The sequence below is a fragment of the Fistularia commersonii genome, chromosome 21, assembly GCF_037954325.1.
Source record: "Fistularia commersonii isolate RoL2024-O1a breed Wild chromosome 21, RoL_Fcom_v1.0, whole genome shotgun sequence".
NCBI lineage: Eukaryota > Metazoa > Chordata > Actinopteri > Syngnathiformes > Fistulariidae > Fistularia > Fistularia commersonii.
The window spans coordinates 30,164-53,680 of NC_141304.1; the positions used below are offsets into that span (position 1 = coordinate 30,164).

Here is a 23,517-nt window from a genome sequence, read left to right on the forward strand (position 1 = left end):
CGTGATTGTCCCATATCTTTACATCCCCACAAATGAAATGGTGATTCCACCAACCCACCACTGTGGCTCAGTTTGTTGAGCAGTTGTGCCTCCACTCAGAACGGTGATAATTCCATCCTTGGCTGCCCCCATCTGTATGCCTAAGTGTCCTCGGGCCAGATACTGAACCCTCCAGTGAAAAGCACTTTGAAACCACAAGGTGATGAAAACACCATATTAGCGGACATCATTCACCAATGAAAATTTGTGGAAAAATACAAGATTAAAGAACTAAATAATGAAATATTATAGCTGCTAGTTTCCATAATGCACTTCTGTGTCATCCAGGAGACAGGGACTCTGAAAAGGCCACAGCTGCATGCAGTGAAAAGCATTTATAGTGCACCTGAGACATTCCCCTGCTGGTGAATGATTGGGAGTAGAGTTCTGTTGTGGTTCGCTGTGATGAGATATATCCCATCGGTGGTATCCTCTTATCGAAACACAGCCTACATCTAAAGAGCAGAGTTTGATTGCTCAGTGGCAGGGGGAGTCACAGAATAAAAATGGGATTCAAGGCTTTGACCCTGAAAGAAGTAGGTCAGAGCCAACAGGGGCCTCTAACAGGGACAGGTTTGATCCAGAAAATCTCTTTTTCAAATGGTACAACCCATGGCTGGCGGCAGGGAGCTGTCCAGAAAAGCCTTGACTGCTTGAAAAGCGAGCTCCCCGTCGCATCAGCGAACCGCTCTCTGATAATGATCCTGGGACAACCCCCACCATCCAGGAGACCCTCTCTCCAAGGGTCAGGTTTAGTCAAGAAAAGAGATACTTCCAAGTTATCATCAGGCGTTGGGTGATGTGAGGAAAAAAATGATAAGACCCCGTTTATATAACATTTTTGGGTGAAAAATGCAAAACTTTTGTTGCAATTTTCCATCTTGCAAAATACAGGTGCTGTCTCTGTTTCCGTGTGGACAGGGAAGACACAACGCTGAAAATTCACTAAGGCTGGAGTCAGTTGCCATATGCAGGTGGGTCAACCAGAACAACAATGTCTACATACCGTATGTGCCTTTTACCAAATCAAGAAATCACACCGCCACCCACTGGCCAGCTGTACGTACCACAGTGTCTCTGGGGCTCCTATGGTTTGGTATGGATGCCAATTGTTTTCAAAAATTGCCGTCATCTCATGTAACTTTCTGAGATCAGTGTCTGAAAACAGAACAGACGGTGGTCATGTAAACAAGGTCTTGATTTTGTCACATTCAGAGGCTTTTGACATCATCTCTGCATGTCCTGGCATCAGCTTGAGGACAGAAATAAGAATCAGTCACATGTTGGTTACATGGCGAAACTTAAAAAAAGTTGAAATTAACCCATGTCTCGGGGAAGATTGTAAAGTAATAAAGCACATTTAAATATATTCATAGATAAAAGCGGTCGCAAGATATCGCAACAAAATCTCTTGTCCCAAATGTCAAAAATATCATTCATGCAGAAAATTAACCAAAAAGCAGACCATTTTAGCTGAACTGGCCCACTGTCTGCTTTCAATTCCAGTAATTTAATCAATTTCAAAACAGTGCGTTTTTGACGTGACTTTGAAGGCTCTGTTGTTGTTATTTGTGGTTTGAGGCTTTGCTTCTTAGGTCTTGTGTTTACAACTGTCTTTCACAACTGGTGAGCAAAAGACAAAAATATCCACCTTGGTAGACAATAAAGATTTATTCTATTCTGGTCTATATTACAGATGAACAATAATCCAGGACCTGTCCAAATTTAGCCCAGCCCCCCATCTGGCATTTAAAACAGGGAAACACACACGACTCTTAAACAAAACACCACACAGCAGGCATTTGCCACCGTGTATTAAGGTATGCGATATGAATCATTGCATGAGTAAAAAAATACAAATGGAAAGAGATGCTTACATCACAGACATGTACACATTCTTTAGTTTAAAACAAAAGTAAATACAAATACTGCAGGAGGATTGCTATTTTATGACTTTTTTGTTTGTATTTATTCGTGTTGAGCAACATTCCTCTTTTTTTTAGCAACTGTTGTCATCCATTTTTTTTCCTTTTTCTGTATCAATCAATACCTTTGAAAGCAGTTTTAAATCCTTACAACATCATTTCTGTTAGTCACAGCAGTAAGAATGATATTAGGTAAATTCAAAAAAGAAAGAAAAAAGAAGGGAACTACAGCTTAATTATCTGGATTAACACACATCAGTGTTTAAAAACGACAACCCCACACCATCGGTTTTTGAATACATTCAGTCCGAGTCAAGGCCACACACACACACTGTGTACAGTCCTAATGTCACACACAGTGATACAAACGGAACATAGAAATCTCCATCTCAGAATGTCAGTCGATCAGGTAGTTCTATCAAAGAAAAGGACAGAAACCGAGGAGCCGCAAGCATCGACAGCGAGGAGAAAACATTTGAGATTTTTTCTTTTTTCCTGTTTTATACACAGAACCAACTATACAAATCATACAATGACAATCTTGAAAAGGAATCGGTTTTGAATTATAGTATTTTATCAACTCATCTCTATACAGTTTTTTTTCATTCATTTATTTTCTTTAAAGAGCACTGTCTCGTTTTTCTATAATCGGCCGCGCAACATTATTGGTGCGAAACATGGCTGAATAGCACATTTGTTATCATATACTGCGTATAATGCAGTACGAACATTCTCAATTTGGCGATAAAGTTAAGTCCGTTTTGTGTTTGTTTTTTTGACACCGGTGACATTGGAATTCCAAGGCATTTCCAACATCTGATCATCAGATGGTAAACTTATTGCAGTTCCATACCTCTGGGCTGGGCTTAATTGGAGTGGATAATAAATACCAACTGCATGTTGGATTATGAGTCAAACCAGTTGGTACGCAGTCCAATACATCACTATTAATTTTCGCAGGAAGTGTGTTCAGGTGAATGGGTCCGTGGGGTTTTGACAGAGTTCCTTTAGCGGGCAGAAGGTGTGTTTGATTACCAGGGACAAACTTTGTTGGGTCATGTGGCCGTAGGGTAGGAGTGCAACATCTTCCCCGGTCTTGCTGGCCATGCAGAATGACAGAAATTGGCCAGGCTGGCAGACAAGGTGACACACACGCACGCAGGCACGCACACACGCACACATAGGGTCATAACCTTGCCACCGGTGCTTCATGACACTGCTCTTCTCGTGGTGCTGTAGCCCAAACTGGAGCCGCCGCCACTGGTCTTGTGCGGTATCTTGAGCGTGGTGGCTGTGGTGTGGCTTGGCGCCAGGGCAACGGAGAATCCAGAGGTTGACGACCCTGCTGCAAAACCTACCGCCGGTGGGGTGGGCTCATTCGGGCATCCATACTGAAGCAGGATGTCAGCACACTCTTGGCTGCCGGCGCTGCGAGCCAGAGACAGCGCGGTATGTCCCTGGGCGTCTCGATATCGGACATCGCAGCCGTACTGACGGGGGAGAACCGACAAGAAAGCAGCTAGAGTTATGATGGAGGATTACGATAAACGCCACCGTGGTGTCCGCAAACACATATGACGCCCCCTTTCCTGTTTTAAAGGGGACTGTTAAGTTGAGTGACAATTCACTGGTGTTGTTTTGCAGTGATTTGGATTTTCGATGCACCCTAAATAATGACAGAGAATGAATCACAATAAATGTATGATCATTGGGGAAATATCCCAAATAAAATCACATATTCAAAATAGCTGTACTTTGCTCTGGCCACCAACAATGTTTTGAACTCTTTTTGCAAAGTGCTTTAAAGAGCGGTCGAGGTCAGGTGATAAGATTCCTGTGCTCTTCCTAGCCTAGCCTGCCAAAACAAAAGTGAGCAAGGCACCGAACCGCCACTTTTCCCAGGGACATTTTACTTGGTGCTCATCCATGATGGTTTAAAGGATAAATCTAACAGATGCTGTGCGATGCGTATAGCTCAACGTGACAGATAAAGCAATTTCTAACTCAGGGGGTGAAACTCACCCAAACAAGAAGCTGTGTCATCACCACATCAGCCTGCTGACAGGCAGCGTGCAGGGCAGAGTCAGGCAGCCGCAGCACCAGGAAGGACTTGGAGGGGAGCCCCAGGTTGAGCGGGGCGTTGATGTCCTCCTTTGTGCAGTGGGCCAGGAGCAGCAGCAGCTTGGGGAGGTTGCGCTCCATCACCGCCAGTAGGAGACGCCCAGAGTATGTGATGTCTGGGCCCTCGCTCAGCATGGGGGGAGGCAACGGCGCCACAAACAGTTTCTGTTCATACTTGGCCCTGATCCACAGCTCGCGCTCCTCTCTACAAAACACAGAGGAGACAGAGAAATCGTTGAAATGCTTAACATTAACTCTGCCTCTGATTACTTTTTGGAGGAAAATTGAAAAGTGAAACCCTGTGAAATACTGCGAAACCCTGTGAAACGAAACATCCTCATTTCCCGAAGGAAAGCATTTTCTTTCGCAGATACGTAAATCATAACGGACTCAAATGTATCCTTTTGTGCATTCATGGTCTCCCAGGCACAAATATCAAAACTGGAGTACAGAGGTGTGTCACTGCAAGAGACTGATAATCATTACGCTAGGCTACAACAGGAAAAAGAATTCTCAGAATAGTAGAATAACAAAACTTGCAATGGGCAAGTATTTTGGTGAAAGGTGACAATACTTTGGCAGTGCAACAGAAACTGAAATCGATTTTGTTGCAATGTACCTATGAAATGTGCAATGACAATAAAGACTATCATTCAGATATAATTAGTCGGTTTTAACTAGTCACAGAGGCAGCAGTAATGGCTGTTATTTCTAGGTGCTTAATTATCTAATTTACCTGTACAGTCATGAATGCAAACATATAAAATGAGGGGTGTGCTGTTGCTGAAATACACTTCAGTGGAAGTAGGAAAATTAAGAGTTGAAATTATGACGTGGAGAACAGGTCACTTCACATTATATTCAACTCCTGTGTAGTAATTAACTCAGCACCACTGGGCGTAAAACAAAAGCTTAGACCCAGTACAAACAGCCTACTCTTGTGTTTGGCCACTCCGGTCTTACCTGGTTGCGTCGGGTATAGGTTTGCGGTGGCCCATGGTTCGTGCCTCCCATATGCTGTTAACCATGTGGTTACCAATTGCGCTGAGAACCAGAGTGAGCTCTCTGGGCAGATCGTCCAGGTCCAGGGACCGAACTCGAGACAGGTGAGTCCCCAAGTTTCTGTGGATCCCAGAACATTCAATGCAGATGAGAGCACCCAAGTTCAGACTGGCCCAGGTCGGATCTTGGAGAAGAAGCACAAGTCAGTCTCTTCACTTGAAAAGGGTTCCGCTTGAAAAAGGCGACTCCTGTTACCGAAATCCGCCGAACAGGTTACATTTTCATCCACACATTTGTTAATCTGTCAGTAAAATCCTGCTGAGAATTTAGACAAAGTTGCACGTAACTAGGTGAAGGGGTGAACATGAGCCCTCTGTTTGGACTGGAATAAGGCTGCTTGGCTTGGCTACAAATGTGTGTGCACAAATGTGTGTTGCTCCTTTGCAACGCCACTCAGATTTTAAGACAGAGACAGCTTTGGTTTGGTAATAACAGAACATATTAAACTAAACATCTGAATGTCCATTACAACTGTGTCTCTAAACAAGACACAGCAAGAACTAAGCTGGCTAAAACCAAACAGTCATTACTGACAGTTGTTTTCAACTTCGCTCGGCGTTGGGAGTGAGAATGTCATAATGCATCTGCATTGAAAATGAGAATGGATGAGGTGGCGAACCCAGAAACAACCGCTCGGAGGTAAGAAAAAGGCCAGTTGGGCCTTCGGTGAGTCACTAACTTGGAGCATCGCAGTCGACGCAGAAGTTGTTGCCCTTCGCGTTGCGAATGGCCTGCAGGGCAATCGCTTCGCTCAGACTGTTCTTGTGAGCCTGCAGAAAATAGTTGTAAAAGTAATTAGAAATCGTCACATCACCAAATTAATTTGACCAGAATTATCTTTGTGAAACGGCATGGTTTCTAGCCATTTGACACGGGGCACAGGGGGCAATTAATAAATGAAGTTAACTCAGTCATACATTATCCATACCGCTTCTCCTGCTCTCCAGCAGGGGGCTGAAGCCTACCCCAGCTATCATGGGCAAGAGGAAACGGTTCATCCTTTGCCGGTCGCCAGTCAATCACAGGGACAAATATAGAGACACGAAACCATTCACACGTCATACAGAAACATACGCAGTCACGCCCTCATTCACATGTTTGGCCAACTTAGGGTCTCAAATTAACCTGCTGCATGGTTTCGTATGGTGAGAGGAGGACACCGGGAGAACGTGCAAACTCCACACAAAATGACAACATGCTAGAACCGACCCCGGGACCTTGTTGCTGTGACGTTGTAGAACTAGCCGCTGTGCCACCTGGAGGAAGCTATAAATGAATAATTGAAACAAATAGGGAACAAAACCATGATGACATGTTTACCATGTCTACATAACTTTCATAAGTTTTTGATCTACATTTCAAGGGGAAATCAAATAATCCAGAGTTTTGAAGAGGATGAACGTAATAAACTTAAATCTAAGAAATCTGGCACTGACCAAAACACCTACAGGTTATTCTGCGCTTGAGTAAATACAATCCAGCAGAATCAATGCGACGGAGATTATTATCATTTAAAAGCTGGTCCTTCTCCACCCCCAGCAAGCTGTTGAGTCAGACTTCTCTTCTTTCTTTAGAATGACATAAACCTCCAAGCTGGCAGCATCCAGGCAGGTCCAGAGGGGAAATTATTTTTCTTATTTTTAAGTCACGGGGTGCAAATACACAGAATCCCAATTTCACTTTCTTTACTTTCTTCCTATCTGCATGGGGGAGGAAGCAGACACCCTCTCTTTGTTTAAGACTAAGAACAGTTTTGAAACCTTCCTTTTAGAGAAAGCTTATGGTTAGGGTTAGGCCTTCTCTGCCAGGGGATATCCCACAATGCACCTCTCTCATTCCTCCCTCTCTTCCTTTCCAGTCTGTACACATGTTCCATCACCGATGCATGATCGGAGCCTCATGTCTTCTAGCGAGTCCCTTGGCTTTCTCACTTCGCAGTTTCCCTGGGGCCTAGCTCGTCCTACTGCGGCAGTCCTCCGGGCATGTGTTATTGCTGTTGTTAGGGTAGTATTTCCCACACCGCTGTCATCAAGTGCTTGCTCGTCGAGGAATGTTGGGTTTCTGTACACGGTGAAGTCCAGACGGGCTCCACGTGTAAGGTGTCATGAGGCAACCGTGTTGTGATTTGAACTTGCGAAAGTGACGTGATTTGACTGTTCTTTTGAGGGCAACTAATTTACATTCGAAACCGGAGAGTAACTTCAATTCTAATAGTGACACCACCCGTCAACACGTTACTTGCTGTACATGAACCTGAACATGGTATTGCAAATATGGCCAACAGTACCGCACCTTTTAGTACAAGAAGTGAGAGTCTATGATTGCAGAATTCTATCTTTGCCCCTGATATCCCATTTCACATACAAGCGCATCAACAGTGACCTTACACATTTCATTGGCAAGTGGGACAGCGGGCATGCTGGGTGTGGACTGCCTGACGGGGACTTAAAAAAGGAGAAAAATAAGAATCAAGCTCTAGCCTGCTCTTCAATGTAAATGTTTTTTTATGCTCTGGCTTGGGTGCGCCTTGCCTTGTTTTTGCTGCTCTCACACAGCTGCAGGCTGGCCAGGATCTGGCTCTCGATGGCGTGGACCCAGGAGTCCCTCTCCTCCACACTCTGAGCCTCGAAGTGCCACGTCTGGCCAGAACTCGACACGACGAGGAAGTCGAAATTGTCCTCATCTGACACAAATAAACAGAGAGCGGTGAATGTTATCGCTCTGCAGAGAGATACATCGCTCCGTACATGAATGGACTGACCGTTTCATATGCGTCGAAGCTACAGCTAACGTGGTTGAAGCGTTGTCAGTTTGTAATGTCACAATCAAGTATATTACTATGACTGAAATGTTAAGTGGACATGCGACATCGCTCATGACCATGCAAAAGGAAGATTCCACGTGGAGACAGGGAAATAAACAAACCGGACACAGAAAGATTGAGACGAGAAGAACAGTGGTCGACATGCGTCATTACCTGTCTTGCTTACGTTTCTCAAGCTACCAAAGCTTTTAAGTTTCCACATTTTGCGCTTGGCTGCATGAATAAGATGAAGAAAAATCAAAATGCAATCCCTACAATCGATGGCTGGATTTACTTTCCACCGCAAATGACGATAATCATGATGCGCCGTACACATGATGTAAAATGTCTTTACCATCGGCTTGACCAGTGCCCGCTTCTCCCTTCTGGTTGACGCTCTTCTTCCTGCGATGCTTCTTCCTGTCCGCCAGTGGGGAGGCGGAACCCACGTCTTTGGTGGAGGAGGAGCTGGACACACCTTCGACGGCAGAGTCTGGCGAAGTCACCACAGGGAATCGTTTTAAAAAGTCCGTCTAATGCAAAAGGAAGCACTGCCATGGAAAATGCTCACCAACACTGTGGGTGTGGTTGGAAAGAGTAGAGGGACACCGCTGCACAGCCCTGTTGCTCCTCAGAAACAGGGTTCCGCCCAGTCCTTCCATTTCCTCCACTTGCAGGAGGGCGCTGGCACTTAGAGGCACTGACAACAAGCACAGGCCTGTATTTATAGGAGGTGCTCCAAAGCCTCACACAACCAACCCTCAAGACGGACAACTAATAAAAAGGTAATACTTTGAAGTGAGCAGTTCTTTTAATGCACGATATCTAATTATGGAAGAAACGAACTCGGTGTCAAGCTACAAGCCGAGCAGCAGAAACCAAGAAATAAAAGAACAGCAGTAGCGTTTTAACTGTACACACACAAAACAAGAATACTTCGATTTGTCATTTTCATCTTTCATTTACCTTCAAATCCACAGAATGCTCTCTCCCAAAGTGTTGTTTTTTTTTTCCTTTCTATTGACATTTTCCCGCTCCTTTTTCAATCGATGATTTCATGACCAAAACTATTACAGTTTCTCAACGGACATGGCGGCTGTTTTGTGTTTTCTAAAAATTTTACACGTTTGAAGTTGGGTCGTCATTCAGCTTTATCTTTAGATATTAATCAGAAACACACGTCACGATTTTCGATGACGTGGTAATCTGTGTGTGTCGCCGACCTCTAGCAGCAATTGGTGGCACTTCCATTTATTTTTCAAGGTCTCACCGGGACGTCCCTCCCGCCCACGTTTTTTCTCTGATGTAATCAGGATTATTGTTAAGGGCTCATTCGTTCTCAACTTTGAATACGCATTCGCAAACTGACGGGGCCTTATGTCCGTTATCCTGCATTTATCTCATGCGTAATTCTGTTCCAGGGAGCTTGTGTATGCGTAGCCAAATGAAGCAGTACCAGCGGAAGTCGTGAGGGCAGAGTTGCGCCGTATGCTCAAATAATGCCGACGAAAGGAACAGGGAAGAACACGACAGGGCAACAGTATAATTAGGGAGAAGAATTCTCAATTCCGCATACCAGAAGGTATACTCTTGGCTGCGCAGACCACTGCCGTCTTCCTCTTTTTGAGTCTCTTAGAACGCACATGATTACAAGCTCCTCCACGATTGCCATGTTTGCTATTGTCTGAAGCCGAGCTCAGAACTTGGCAGTGAATTCTGAACTCTCCAATGGCCTCTAGTGGACGCATTGCTTAAAGACCATGGCAATGTGCAGTGCACATGGGACACGAGGACAGTGATGTTTCGCAGGATTTGAAAAGGACGTAGCTCTTTATGAATGTCAGGTAAGCAAAAATGGGCCTGAAGACTGACTCGAGCGGGTGTTTCTATGATTTTTATTAAAAATGCTTTATGTCCACAGACTTTAAGCTGTTCTTCCGTGAGGCACCGGGATATTTCCGTTCTGACATGGTGTAAAATATAAGAAAGCATCTTCTGACCTAAGCCGGCGCCCTCGGGACCTTGGGCGTCCTTGACCCTCCCGTTGAGCCCCGCAGGAGGGCCGCCGGTCGGCACGGCCCGAGGCGGTCGCTTTCCCGGCACCTTCACTGTCACACGCAGCAGATCCATTTCCTTCCCGGGGGCATTCAGCATGTAGTCCTGCAAAGCCAAACCGCAGCCATTACCACCCACCAGGCAGCTGTCACTGGCGATTTTCAGCAGCCCGAGGCCTCAAAGTGCTGTGTCAACACGCTGACTCACATTGACACTGGAGTGGTAGGACAGTATGCCATCGTTGGAAAGTGTGACATATTTCTTCTTCCACTCTTTGTTAAGAGAGTTCCCGCTGCGCTTCAGCAAGATGCCCTGACGGGGGTGGCGGAGAGAGAACGGTGAAAATATATCGCCTGTGGCTCGTGGGCAAATCTGACATGTTCTGGGAGCCAAAGCCACCCGCCATCTATTCGTCAGGCCAGTACTGGAGATCACAACACTAGATCACTCCGTGGCACGAAGCTGCCTTCATACATCGAATTTCATGAGACTGTCGGTGCGATTGTCTTTGCGAACGGTCATTAGATCGGTAAGATTTGTTGCCGCACCAAGTGAAAATCGATGTTTACCTGTTTAATGGGAATGGAGCGCCCACTGCCCAGGTCTCCCTTACAGTCTGCGCTTCGTCTATTTGAGTCACTGCCTCGCCGGCCCTGGACAAAGAACAATAAAAGTAATAAATGAATTAACTCTGGAATGGACAAACCTCAGGGAGGAAACACAACGTGCACCAGATTTCCTGCCAGTAAGGTCCTGTATATAGGCATTATTAGAAAGTAACTGAGTGTTCGTGCCATTTGGCCTCCTTGACAGAAAGCTGCAGAGATCACCGGAAAGTAAAGAAATGTAACGGGAGTCTCTTGTGTTGACGAGGCAAGGACGACAACAAATGGACATGACAGGTCAAAAACGTCAAGGGGCCACTTAAGAACTGAATAACTGGACGCTATCATTTTGCAAGTTTCCTGCACTGAGCTACTGAATAACCAGGATATGTCACTAGAAATGTTGGCGATTCAAAAGGGAGCTTAAAGCAAGAATGGATATAATATTTATCCTCACCCCCATAGCTACAGGAGTCTGTTATACATTAGAACAGGCTGGATCTATTTAGTTGTGTCATGAAATGCTGTATGGCGATTCTGCTGATCTGCAGCATTTGTCAAATCCAGGTATTGATTTTTATGCATATTTGGCCAGTATTCAAATTGCAATGTGATGACACCAGGGGAATATATCAAATATTGTTTGTATTTGTCCTGTTTTAATATTTCTCAGGTCTAAAAATACCACTCCGTTGCCACCAAACCATTTTAAACAGCTCAGAGACAGTTGATAAATAAAATGGGAGCAGGGGCATCAGTCTCCATTTTGGTAAGCTGTTGTCATACCAGATTTACGGGAATCCTTTGCAAAAGCGGTGAATATCACTCATTCCAAAGTATCTTTCTATACCAGGTAGTTTGATGACGGTGCAATCACATGTGTCAATGCAATCGCCACCATTGTATTTTAGAATTTAGATTGTGATCTGTTGAACGCAACGGCCTCAAGATCCACATCATTTTCAAACTGAAAACTTTCAGAGGCTTTCTTTGGATGCAGGCATCTGGATTAATTATTTTTCCACCATTACCTTCACACACACACACACACACACACACACACACACACACACACACACACACACACACACACACACCCTTAAATCGTTCACCTGGACCAATAGGGAAAACTACAACTAGAAATGCTCGCTGTCACCATCCCGCTGTGCTTTACACTGGCTTTTGCACTCGCCCATGCACGCCGATGGCGGCAGAGCTGCGATGCAAGGTGCTCATCAGAGCATCAGGAGCAACGGAGGGGGCTCAGTATCTTGCCCAAGGACACTTCATAGCGCAGATAGGAGGAGTCTGGGATGGAACCACCAACCTTCCAGCGGGAGGGGCGCCTTCTCTACCATCTGAGCCTCAACCGCCCCAAGAAGAGGAACGAGAAGCATTTCAACGCATTCACTAAAGCCTAACTCTGCCCTTGGCTCTGTTTAGCCTCGTTGTATTTACCGCAAATCGGGAGGTGCGTCTTCGGGTGGTGCTGCGGACCGATCCGGGGGTGGCGCTGTCCAATTTCTCCCCTCTGGCCGCCCTGCCGATCTCCTTATGGCTGATCACTGGAGTCGAGGGTAGCGATGAGGAGTAGTCGCTACTCTGACCACCATTACTGGCCTCCAGAGCCAGAGGGAGAAGGGGGGGTTGAGATGATGGAAATAACCGGGGCTCTTCCGCTTTATATCCATATGATGAAGTTACACCAAATTAGACAGACTCAAGTGTTTTTTCATATGCACCTGGTGAATCATTCATGAAAATGAACTGACTATCAAAACACCTCTAATCGGGTGAGAAAATCCAAAACATCAGTTCACTCTGGGCCGTGAATTTTTTTTACTCGGACAACGTGATGTCATGCTTTGAGTATGACTAGCGGCAGTAAACCAGCTGGTTGACCAGTGCAACAAATTCTGCATTATTTTTCCAAGACCTGCAGATCTCTTAGTGGCCCTGATAAGCAGGCAGTCATGTCTTAACCAGGAGCAGGTGCAACTCGTATGTTTCCTTTCCACTAATCAAATACAAGCTCGATGAGGAGTATGCAGATTTCCGTTATAAAGAATTTAACTGAACGAAAATAAGTGTTCTTCACGGGCCAAACAGGTGCCGCGTACCGTACACGGCATCCCCTTGAACTTTGACACCCGATCTGGATGGTAAGACTTACTTGGCCCGGGAAGACCCCGGACACTGGGGTGGAGCCCCCAGAATGGCTGGGAGAGTTGGGAAGTGATTTGCAGGAAGCCAGTAATGCAGCTTGCTTTTTGGCTGCCATAATCTTCTGGGCAGCTGCGGTACAAGAAGAGACACGATCTGTATACATCATATGTTGAGGAGCAGCGGAATTGACTTCAGCTTTGCAGGTGGAGTTACCGTCATTGAAGACACGGTTCACGTTGAGACCATACGTTGCGCAGGTTTCATAGTAGGTGCAACGGCGCACATCTGAGCAGAGCTGTCGGGCCCGGGCGTCATCTATTACCCTTGGGTTGTTGCTGCTGATCTTATCTGTGAAAAGCAACATTGAAACAAATCAGCAGTTGAAGTTAACTTAAGACTGTTTTTAACAAAGGAAAATGTTTGTACGTATCTTGGCCACAAGCGGCTAATGATGTCCTTTTAACCATGCTATATTACTTTATAACCTCTGTAACGTTTGTTCAGAAGGATCTAAGCTTTAATTAAATGTGACATTAAACATTTGAGTGCAAGGAAGTTTCAACAGGATGAAGTAACACCTCGGAGAATGCATCTCTACGTTCAAGTAACTCATTTCTAGACACAGTGTGCTCCCTATTCGTTTCTATCACTGTTAGCAAGTGATTTTGTTTGCCAAGATAATCCTTCTCTGGCACAGCCCAAGAGTCTCTGCACACACGGTTTTCGCAACCAGCTGAGAGAATCTGGCCTACATGCTCCCCCTTGTCACGGAGGTTACGACCTGACCCGTATCATGAACTCTGATGGACTCTGACGGGAAGCGTTCAGATTAATCCGGTTTTCTCCTCTGCCGGCGAGGGTCCGAACCTGAGGAGATGGAAGCGATGAGATTCCGTGGTGCTGGGTCGTGTACAGTTTGTTGATGAAGAAAATAACCTTGTTCGCATGTTGGCCTGTCGGTTTTGGTGATTTCTTACGTCATTCTAAGCTAATTCCATTAGAGGAAGTCATCTGTCCACCCTCTCTCTGAGAGCCGCGGGGCCCCGAGCATGTTCCCGTGAATATCCGTGAACCCTAAACACGTCCAGCAGAGGAGTGAGACCACGTTCCATCGCCCTCAATCAATAATCTTATCCATCCCACGTCGGGCTGATGTACTGCATTATGAAATGCAGCCGGTGCTTACACACACACACACACACACTCCTGGAAGGGAAATCGAGCTCCTCTATCTTTCATTGATTTTGCTGCTATTTCATTGTGTTTTGGTGACGGTGTTGGATTTTGGTTGCATTCGTTTGGGATCGTGACACTAAATGATTCTGGTTCCATTTGAGAAAGAGAACAAAATGCTTAGCAAGCTCGTTTATGCTGCTCTAAATTTTTTGCATGCTTTGCTTAATTCTTTCATTAAATTCTCATCCCTGTAAAGGCAAGGTTAGACTTGACCTCTGGGGCGAAATCTCCAGCTGCTCTGCAGAATATGAAACTTCCATATTAGCCATTGAAAATGTACCTGTTGCTTTCTAGAAACATACAGATACTGATGCGTGCAAGAACAATTATCCAATTAAAAACTTGTTTTATTATTTGCAATTTAAAAGCAGGACAATCGCTTCACGCGATTGTGAAGCATTTTGCTGCAATTCTTACAAGACTGACTGGACTAAAATCCCACTCTTTGTCACAAACAAAACCCAAAAGGGTGCGATCTGCGTGCCGTGTGTGCGTGCTTCACCCTGTGAGCCGACGACCACGAACGGTATCTCGGTGACTGGCCGGTGGGCCGCAAGCTGGTGGTAAATTTTGTAAACTTCCTGGAAGCTGGCCTCATTTTCCAGACTAAAGACCAAGATGACAGCATCCAGCCAACTTGCAAACTGTAAAGAAGGCAGAGAACAGATCACACTCAAAATACATGAGGGGAAGCTAATTGTGGGGACTAATTGACACAATGTTTAATTAGGTGCCCATACAATCCGAGCTGAGGTCGTTTCCCAACCCACCTGACCACCTGGGGGCTCGGTTTCTTCTCTGATTATCAACAAGTGACTCTGCCCATCAACCAGGACGTCCTTAATGTACTGGCGCCCTGGAGAATTGAGGACTGAAGTTATTTCAGACACTTTTCTTGCTCTGGACGAGGAAACGCGAAAGCAGACATCACTCAAGTCACAGCAACAAGGCAAGCATGCACAGAAGAAGAATATGTGCTGGAAACCTCAACAGTCCATAGCCAGCAGAGAAAATCAGTGTTCTTAGTGTTTTTGAAGTAAAAATACTGACTGTAACAAAGTTCTGCGGTAATTTTACAAACTCGAGCAAAGGAGAAACCGTATGGACCATGATGATATGAAGACGTGATCAGTCAAAAAGCGCTTTCACACCTTATGGTTTCAAAGTGTTTTATACTTGTCTGCATTCCCCCATACACTCACACACTTATGGCGCCAGAGCTGCCGCGCAAAGCGCTAACCGGGCCATCGCGAGCAATTTCGGGTTAAGCGTCTTGCCCAGAGACACTTCAGCAGGCGGACAGGAGGAACCGGGAATCAACCTTCCGATTGGAGGGACAGCCTGTCAGCCAACTAGGCAACGGCCTCCACAGATATGAACGTCTGTTCTAGACATCAACAGAATTTATGTAGCTACTCAGGCTTGCGACAAAGTCAGGAAAATAATTACAGGGGCCGTTAAAGTCTAATGACGAGTTGAAATCAACAAACAATTACATGACTTCTTTCGGGTGACAACAACGTGCCCGCAGTCACGCGATTGTGAATTGGTGAAAAAGTAGGATGCCGAATTTTATGCAGTTACTTTGGGTCAAAACCCCCGATGTAGAAACCATCGTGAACCACAGTGTGTGAATTCAGACTTGCTATGATGCTCTTCCTGGTTTACTCTGAAAAAACACTCATTTGCTAAATCTATTTTATCATATTCCGTAGCAACACTGCAAAGCACCGACCCTCTGCATTCTCCAGTGGCAGGTAACTTCCTGTCAGGTGTCTGTGGACCAAGGCGGACTTCCCACTGCAGATACCTCCCAAAACACCCTTAAACACACACACACACACACACACACACACACACACAAGGAGATTGTTACCCTAGGAGAAAAGAATGTGCAGACTGGTCTGTAAAAGAAGAGTCTTACTGCTTACCAGGTGAAGTTCTTGTACGGTCTGGCTGATGGTCCAGTCTCGGCTGCTTGTGCAGGCAGCTGCTTCAAAAAAATAACTGAGTTACTAAAAGCCGAGGGGGCATCATTTCGAAGATACAAGGAGTCTAAATATTTGAATGGGCTTGTTATATGCAGTAAACTGCGTATCCAAAATCTAGAGACGAAGCAATCGCAGTGACGAGTCTTGTGCCGCCTCCCGCCGAGACAGCAGACGAGCAGTTCCACAACCACGGCACGGCCTGTGCCTCGCATCGCCAATATTAATGAAATAACAGTAATTAGATGCCTGACCCAAGAAATTTGAAAGACGGACACTTGGTAACTTAAAAACAAAAGTCAGAGCCATACATTTTCAATAATGATACAAAAAGATGTACCATATGGTACAAAAAGCTATTTGCCTCCAGAGACGAAGGTTTCCCTCCGTTCCTCTCTGGATGTTTGACAGCTGGAGGTACATTTCTTTGATCTAGTTGATCTCCATAGCATTCAGTTGCAGGGGGTTCGGTTTCTTCAGCTAAATGCAAAAATGCGATTCACTGAGCATCAGACATCTCTCGTTCATCAAAACCTTCACACAGACGAAAAAGCAACGCAGTCTTCACATTCTGGGTAATCAGAAAGCGCCGCTGAATCCAAATGAAGGATCTTGTGACAGTTTGTTATGAGAAGTCAGTGGAATAAGACAGTATGCAGCATCACTGTGATTAAACAGAAACCTCGATGAGTCTGATGTTCACTTTGTCTGTTGTCTGTGCATCAGATTAAAACAGATCAGGAACGAAAAGTGAGCCGCGAATAAATGACTCATTCGGTCACAGAACACACGGAGTAGGTTAACGAGCATTTCTGCGAATTGCATCAGAGGAAACAAATGTAAACCACGAGTGCAGGACGTCAAACAGCACTGTGGCGTGATGATTTTTACCAACAAAATGGTTCTAAAGTCAGGGGGCATGTTGTGAAACTGACACATCTTACGTGGTTTGATAGATTTTTCTGGAGAAAACCTTGAATCGAGCTAGAGATGGTTTTCCGTTATAGTCGGAATGGCACTTGACAGATTTGACGTGACGTGTCTAGTTAAGCTGCTACGACACAACTGGAATAAATGTCTGGCTAAAAGGCTGAATATGTTTACGGACTAAAGCCTCGACAAAGCCAATGTTCCAAACATAATAACAGACATCAAGGTTAGCGCGTCGCTGTGTAGGACTTACAGCACAATACAAATGGGACTTTCAGTCCCTGCCCTTTGTAATGCTCTTCTCATTTAGAATTTTTTCAAACATTTTTAGATTTTCGACCAAGATCCAGAAGCACATCAGTGACCTGCTTTCTCATATAGCTTCAGTGATAAAATAACTGGAGTGCAACCAAATTCAGCCAACTGTAAATGCTACAAATCAGGGAATGGTGAAAAGGATCCCGGTTGTGCCCTGTTCTGTTTGTATTCCTTGTGCATTCGAAGCCTGAGTGCGATGTCATGGGCGTTATTGTCGCTGACGTCTCTGGTTCACATGGTGGCAGTCGAAGCGTCATCGTCACCCGCGCTCACTCCCTCATTCCAACCTCAAGCCCCCTTGACTCCCCAATATCCCCATCTTTGGGCAATCCCCGCGCCCGCTACTCCCCTGCATCGGCAGCGTCACGCCACAAACCAAATAGCATCTCTCGTGGCTTGCTGTTGCCACGGCAACTGCATTTTCCAGAAGCCTCCAGCCCGGGTCTCTATACAATAAATGGTCTCTCATGGATACAGCGATGTGTCTGAGAGGCAGGAGAGGGAGGGGGAGATGGTGCCTCCTTGTGCTAAATGAGATGCTGAAAATGGTGCACGCGTCTCACATTGTGACACTGCCGAGCAACGTTTCCCAGATGGAATTAGCATCGTTTAGCTGTCATCAGAATACTGGCACAACATGCACAAATTACAGGCTCGGTGTCAACTATGCCGCTCACCAACACTAAACGTATTGTAGACAAATGACTGGGCTTTATTTGAAGGCTCATCAACTCGATGCACAGAGCCGGAAGTAGCGGCAAAGGAAGCCCCCCCCCCCCCCCCCCCATGAACACAGCTCAGTGTATTCCACCCTTAATTATACATGTCTCGCTTACTCCTGACAAACCATCAGAGCTCGCTCTGATCTGACATCCTCTGTCACAGAGGGTATTCTTTAGATACATTAATAAAAGAACAAAGATGTGAAGATTCCTTTGTTTGAACGAAAACCTGAGACATCTTCATATTTCATGGGGTGTTTTCGCCGCTTTTGACAAGATATCCTATCGCTTTGCATGTCAAGAGTTTCAGAGAATCCACAAAACAGACATTCAAATAATTGAATAGATCAGTGGAGGGACAGACAAATTTTGACAAAAACCCTTGTAACTCTGTCTGCTGTTTACCCATTGAGATGCTTTAATGTCTGTTTTGATAAAGAGCTAGAAAGAGACACGCCGCTCACTCATTACCAGTTGCTGTCATGTGTATTTCAAGATTCGGCTATTTACAGCTTTTCTGAGCAGCTCCATTTGTGATTCATTTAGCTTGCATTAATTACTTCGATTATTAATATTCGATGACTCAGTATCTTGATAATATGTTGATACAGAATATGGACAGCTCTTCTGGTTTCCAAATAATTACATAGGACTTTAAATAACAACTATTTCCAGTGAGTTGTCAAATTCCTTTGAGTTGTTCAATTCGATTAAGTCGATCGGGAGTGAACGTTTCTGAATGACGCTAAAAAACAGAACTTTGACCATTTTAAAAGCGCCTCTCAGGCATCTGTTTCCAGCTGGACTTATGCTAATTTCCTCTTTTCTTTTCTTCTCTCTCTTTTGTATTCTCTGACCGATTCTGTTCATTTTATTCATTCATATATTTACCAGCTTTTAAGCTCCCTGGATATATTATGCGAGAAAGGTGTGACTTTTGAGGCTCCTCCCTTCTGTGATGGGTCACTATGTGGAAACCATTTATGTTTCATATAGCTTATACACACACACATATATCTATGTAGATTTTACACCCACCGTCATTATCTTTTTGCTGAACAGAAATACGATCATTTATTCTGAATGGGAAATACCATCATAAGCTATATTAAATTTGTTAAAAGAAGTCCAATGAAGTACACAAATGTTCTCAGATATTTTAAAAGGCCTGACCGACCTTATCAAGTTATCTGCTACAACATCCGTCAGGGACCTTCTTGCTGTGAGGAGGGAGGGTTTACGCCGACACCGCCATGTCACGCTATCTACCACTGTAGCTATAATAGCTAATGATAATATACAGTGACTAAAATATCCAAGCAAAGCAGCAAATATAATGAATGAAATTAGGCTCTTTGGATATGTTGGGGAGGGGTTGGGCTGCACACCTCCGGAGGCGGACAAAGTAAAAGGTAATAAATCCGGTGTAGAGGCATTAAAACAGCAACTCCTTTGCCAGTTAGACTCCACCAGGAGATGACTGATGGCTCATGTGAAACAGCTCCTGTCAAAAAAAATCAACGTCACCACCTTTCAGACAAACCGACGTGCCGGTAGGTGTATCGAAAATCTGGCCTCGGCGTTGACACAGAGTTGGGCTTTTCGCTTATGCCGCTTGCCGAGGGAGATTTCACGACATCGGGACATTTTGCTCTGTAGCAAGAGGACCTGCGACTCAAGGAGGTCCTTATTTATCATTAGCTTATTTTGGTGTGATTGTTGCCTTTTGCTTCAATCTCTCTTACGAATGTCTTCATCTGTGCATGTTTTTATTTCGCTCTAGCCACTCGACAAACTCCTCGGAACAAAGACACAAACACGCACGCACATAACGCACAAAGCCAAACTCCTGCTGTGAACTCCCAGCTGTTGGCCAGTGTGCTATAACGCAGCATTGGCACCAGGGAGCTGGCTGTGTAAATACTGCTTGGTGGCCAATCTAACAACATCTGACATTAGCTTAGACAAACACACACACACACACACACACACACACACACACACAGCCAGCAAAATTTCTAGGTCATTACAGATTTGCAGTGCATCCATGGGAAAGACGGGCTTCTTCCTCCCTTCTGTGGAGTACTGGGCATAAGTCAATTCATTTGACAAGCAGCTGCATTCGCATCGAAAGAAACAGAGAGAGCTAGATCACTGAGAAGAGTATAATTAAAGTCAAGGATGCCTTCGGTCAGTGTGGGGAGTTGTTGGATGGACTCACCTTCCTCCTCACTGGAGCCCCTCTCTACAGCTGGATATGGGGGCGGCGTGGTGTTGGGGGGCACAACTGTGTTTTTGGTAAAAATTCCACTTATGAACTTCAACATCTTGCTGTCCCGGGGAGCTCTCTGGATTGTCCCTCCTTGGCTGTCCTTGGCTTTCTTCTGATCCTCAGAGAGTGAATGTAGGTCACTGTTGTCCAGGGTACGACTTGTACCTTTCTTCTGAGGCCTCGTCATGTCGGAGCAAAGCGGTGCGGGCAAGGAAACTGAAACAGTCTTGAATCTATCCCCCTGGGGACTGTCCCTGTTCATTATTCCCGAAAATCCTCCGCTCACGGGAGCTCCGGGACGAATGAGTGTCCCCCTGCCATCGCTGTCGGCCCACGAAGCCCTGTACGGCCCCAGAGTTGTAGCTGCCATTAAGGGGGACTGGTCCCCCATGCGATTTTCCCTCCGGTCCAGAGTCTTTGCAGAGTGATACAGACCCGTGTTGGCCTCTCTAAGTTCCCTCCAGCATGCGGAGTTTGGCCCCGTGCGGGGTCTCATCAGTACCTCGGGGCGCTGGCTGGCCTGCGGTGGGACAGAAAAAGGGAGGCTGCAGCGTGAGCGGTTGTTGGGGTCGGCTCCATTCTCCCCCTTCAGGAAGAGCACGGGGGGCTCCATGTACAGCTCCGTCTTAGGACGCAGGGCGTCCGGACGAGGCCCGTCCCTGCGCACGGTTCCCTCGAAGCTCGTCCCGCTGTAGACTTTCACCATTTGCTTCACAGGCGCGTGCACAAAAGGAGCGTCTTTGCTTTTACCGTCCGTGACAATGTCCTTTTGGTGTCCAGAAGCGTCCCTCCACTCAAGCGCACCCCGGCTTTCGCCGTGGCCTCCATACCTGACCGCCACCTGTTCCACCTCTTCCACCCGTGTGCTCTCTTTATCGGCCACTTGTGCACACACACTTCCCTCATCCCTTTTGGGGGCAGTTATGACCTCCTCCTCGCTCAGGCTCCCTTCTCCCTCTGGAGGGGGAGGCGGGTCGCTCTCCTCCCGGATCCCAGCTACCTCCTCTGGCAAGGCCTCAACCTTCACCAGGGTGAGGGAGATGAGGTAGGTGGTGCGTCTCTGTGGGTTGCCTGCTTTGCTCATTTGGGCAGCAGTCCTCGGCACAGCTGCACCTGCTCTCTGACCTAGCCAGACTCGCAAGCCTCAGTCATGGCGACCATGACCAGACTAGGGCAGAGGAGAGAGGAAAGTCGTAAATGGAGATCAAACATGGACACCTGATCGCATCCCGTGTAGCCGATTCACCTGTTCAAAAAATAGTTTTGTTAAGAATCTTACGTCGTTCTTTGAATAATAGGCTGCGGGGGGGTTCCGGAAACATTTAAATGACTTACCTGACGGTGAAACAAGTGTCGATTGTTTCTCTACGTCTCCGACAGCCTTTCAATGATCCCTGATCCTGGTCTCTACGGGTGCTTCATTCATAAGCCGTACCTCTTTTGCTTTGTCTTCCATCTTAACCTCATCTGTCTTGTACGAATGTGACACGGTGCACGGATAGCTTTACGAAGGCGTCCCTTTTCAGCAGCCTTAAAAGTGAAGCCTTGGGTTTAAGCCTGAAATTACGCAACAGTCTATACATTCCTTGACTGGGACCGAAATGAATACTGACTGGATAAAGCCACCTTACTACGCTTCGGCTATTGGCTTCCGCTCACATCATACCTTCGTCATTTTCCGAAGAATATCCATTTCAAAATTGCTTGCACATCTTATTTGTGCACAAATGAAGACTGTGTCTTTCCCCCAGATAATCATGAATATCAAATGGCATATCAGACAGGGTGACAAAAAAAGAGGCGATTGGTCCAAGCACCAAAAAAGGCGGAATAAAAACATCCAGATGAAAACCATTCACTTGTCACGAAGCGTCTTGCGGCCGGAGCCTCCATTTGACAATGTCATGCATGAAATTATGCATTCACAGAGTGGGGGGGGGGGGGGGGCTGCAAAACATCTGTTGTTACGTCTCCAGTAGATAGAAAAAAAATCCTCCAAAGAGCTGAATTTCAAGGCTTCCTTTTGCCTGGTTCCCTGCTCAGGAGAACAGCTCCTCTCGGTCACCGCATCCTCTCCTCCGAGTGCCTCATCCAATTAGCAAGTCAATAAAATGTGTCTGTGAGGCAGAGGAAGCCCAACAGCTCAACGCTGCCCCTCCTCCTTTTTCTTCCCCTCCCTGCCTCCTTCGCCTCGCAGCTCCACAGTTAGCCCGCCGTTAGCCTGCTGGAAAAGCTGCTCCACGCCGGATCCTGTTCCGGCAAGGCGCTGGGATGGAGAAGCTCTCGGTGAGGTGGCGGCAGTCCTGGCCCACCTTCTGCAGATTTCTTTTTTTTTATCTGTGCCGACACTACAGAAGAGACGGGAGGGAGGAGGGTGAGAAAATAAAAAATCCCAGCCTCTGCTCCTTCCTTCCGCTGCATCTGCTGTCTCCTTCCTCTCCCTCTCTTTCTCTCTCTCCCTTCTTTCTCCGTTCCAAAGCAATTTACGAGCATCTTCTGCTCTCACAGTCGATCATGAAAGTGATGATGCACAGGGGCAGAGAAATCAAGATTTCTATGGATGATCGTGATTAAAAAATCCAAGTGACAGAAGAGAGTTATGACATCAAAATTAGGACCGTCATAAATGCATGAATATTTTCTCCGTTGAATGGAGGTAGATGGTCCCCAGCCATTTATAGCACAATCTCCCCTCCTCGCCAGTTGCATAATGAATCCTTAAAATACAAAACTGCACACAAAGACTGATTCTAAAAGATCACTGCGTTAAGCGGTATAACTGCTCTTGTTACAACTGCGTTATCCATCATTTAAGGGTCTGCGTTACTGGGTTCGGTATGCAAATTACAGTGTCTTAACGGGCTGTAGATCTCACTTGAAATAAAGATCATTTATTATCTTCTGGCTGGGGATTTGATCTATTCTGTGACTCTTGTCACTTACATTTGTCTATTTGTTTCTCACATCAACTCAAGAAATTGAAAAAATAATCAACTCCATTTCTATGATCGCGCAACTTGCGCTGATGACAGTAAAACCCCTGTGTGATACCAGCGTATCAATAACAGCAGCTAAAAACCTTGCTTGGCATAAGGAGCAGTCAGCACAACTTGGAAAGTGTGCACAGGAGAATGTGTTTGTGGTGCTGACTATGTCATAATAAATCAATACTGTTTATAAATGATTTACTTCCATGCATCTTTATAATTGCAATATGACCGGGTCTTTAAAACCTTTTTTTTTTTAATTTGTGCCGCGATACAACAATTTTCCGT

General features: G+C 45.7%; 1 protein-coding gene across 3 annotated transcripts; it reads right to left on the reverse strand.

The window, feature by feature from the left end:
• Nucleotides 1-1,695: 1,695 nt before the first annotated feature.
• Nucleotides 1,696-22,632, reverse strand: LOC147221793 (arf-GAP with GTPase, ANK repeat and PH domain-containing protein 1-like). Of its 3 annotated transcripts, none has more exons than XM_086169037.1 (20): nt 21,578-22,632; nt 20,192-21,410; nt 15,944-16,002; nt 15,748-15,835; nt 14,783-14,868; nt 14,515-14,656; nt 12,990-13,124; nt 12,784-12,905; nt 12,069-12,230; nt 10,575-10,658; nt 10,213-10,317; nt 9,951-10,110; nt 8,522-8,650; nt 8,306-8,443; nt 8,125-8,184; nt 7,679-7,830; nt 5,827-5,917; nt 5,049-5,271; nt 3,987-4,290; nt 1,696-3,454 (listed from the first exon to the last, which is right to left on the reverse strand). In XM_086169037.1, exons 2-20 carry the CDS (start codon nt 21,324-21,326, stop codon nt 3,173-3,175), a joined length of 3,657 nt encoding a protein of 1,218 aa, XP_086025163.1. In that variant the 5' UTR covers nt 21,327-21,410; nt 21,578-22,632; the 3' UTR covers nt 1,696-3,172. The 3 variants fall into 3 exon arrangements, with proteins under 3 accessions (XP_086025163.1, XP_086025161.1, XP_086025162.1); XM_086169035.1 differs by having other exon boundaries at nt 15,944-16,005; XM_086169036.1 differs by having other exon boundaries at nt 15,944-16,005; nt 20,192-21,488.
• Between the last annotated feature and the right edge of the window lie 885 nt (nt 22,633-23,517).

Excerpts from the sequence above, each read along its gene's own strand:
- LOC147221793 (XM_086169035.1), bottom strand. The coding sequence starts at position 21,326 with ATGAGCAAAGCAGGCAACCCACAGAGACGCACCACCTACCTCATCTCC. Across the intron at positions 12,231-12,783 it reads CCGGGGTCTTCCCGGGCCAA|GCCAGTAATGGTGGTCAGAG; the intron begins GTAAGTCTTACC and ends CTGGCTCTGGAG. Across the intron at positions 5,272-5,826 it reads CGTCGACTGCGATGCTCCAA|ATCCGACCTGGGCCAGTCTG; the intron begins GTTAGTGACTCA and ends TTCTTCTCCAAG.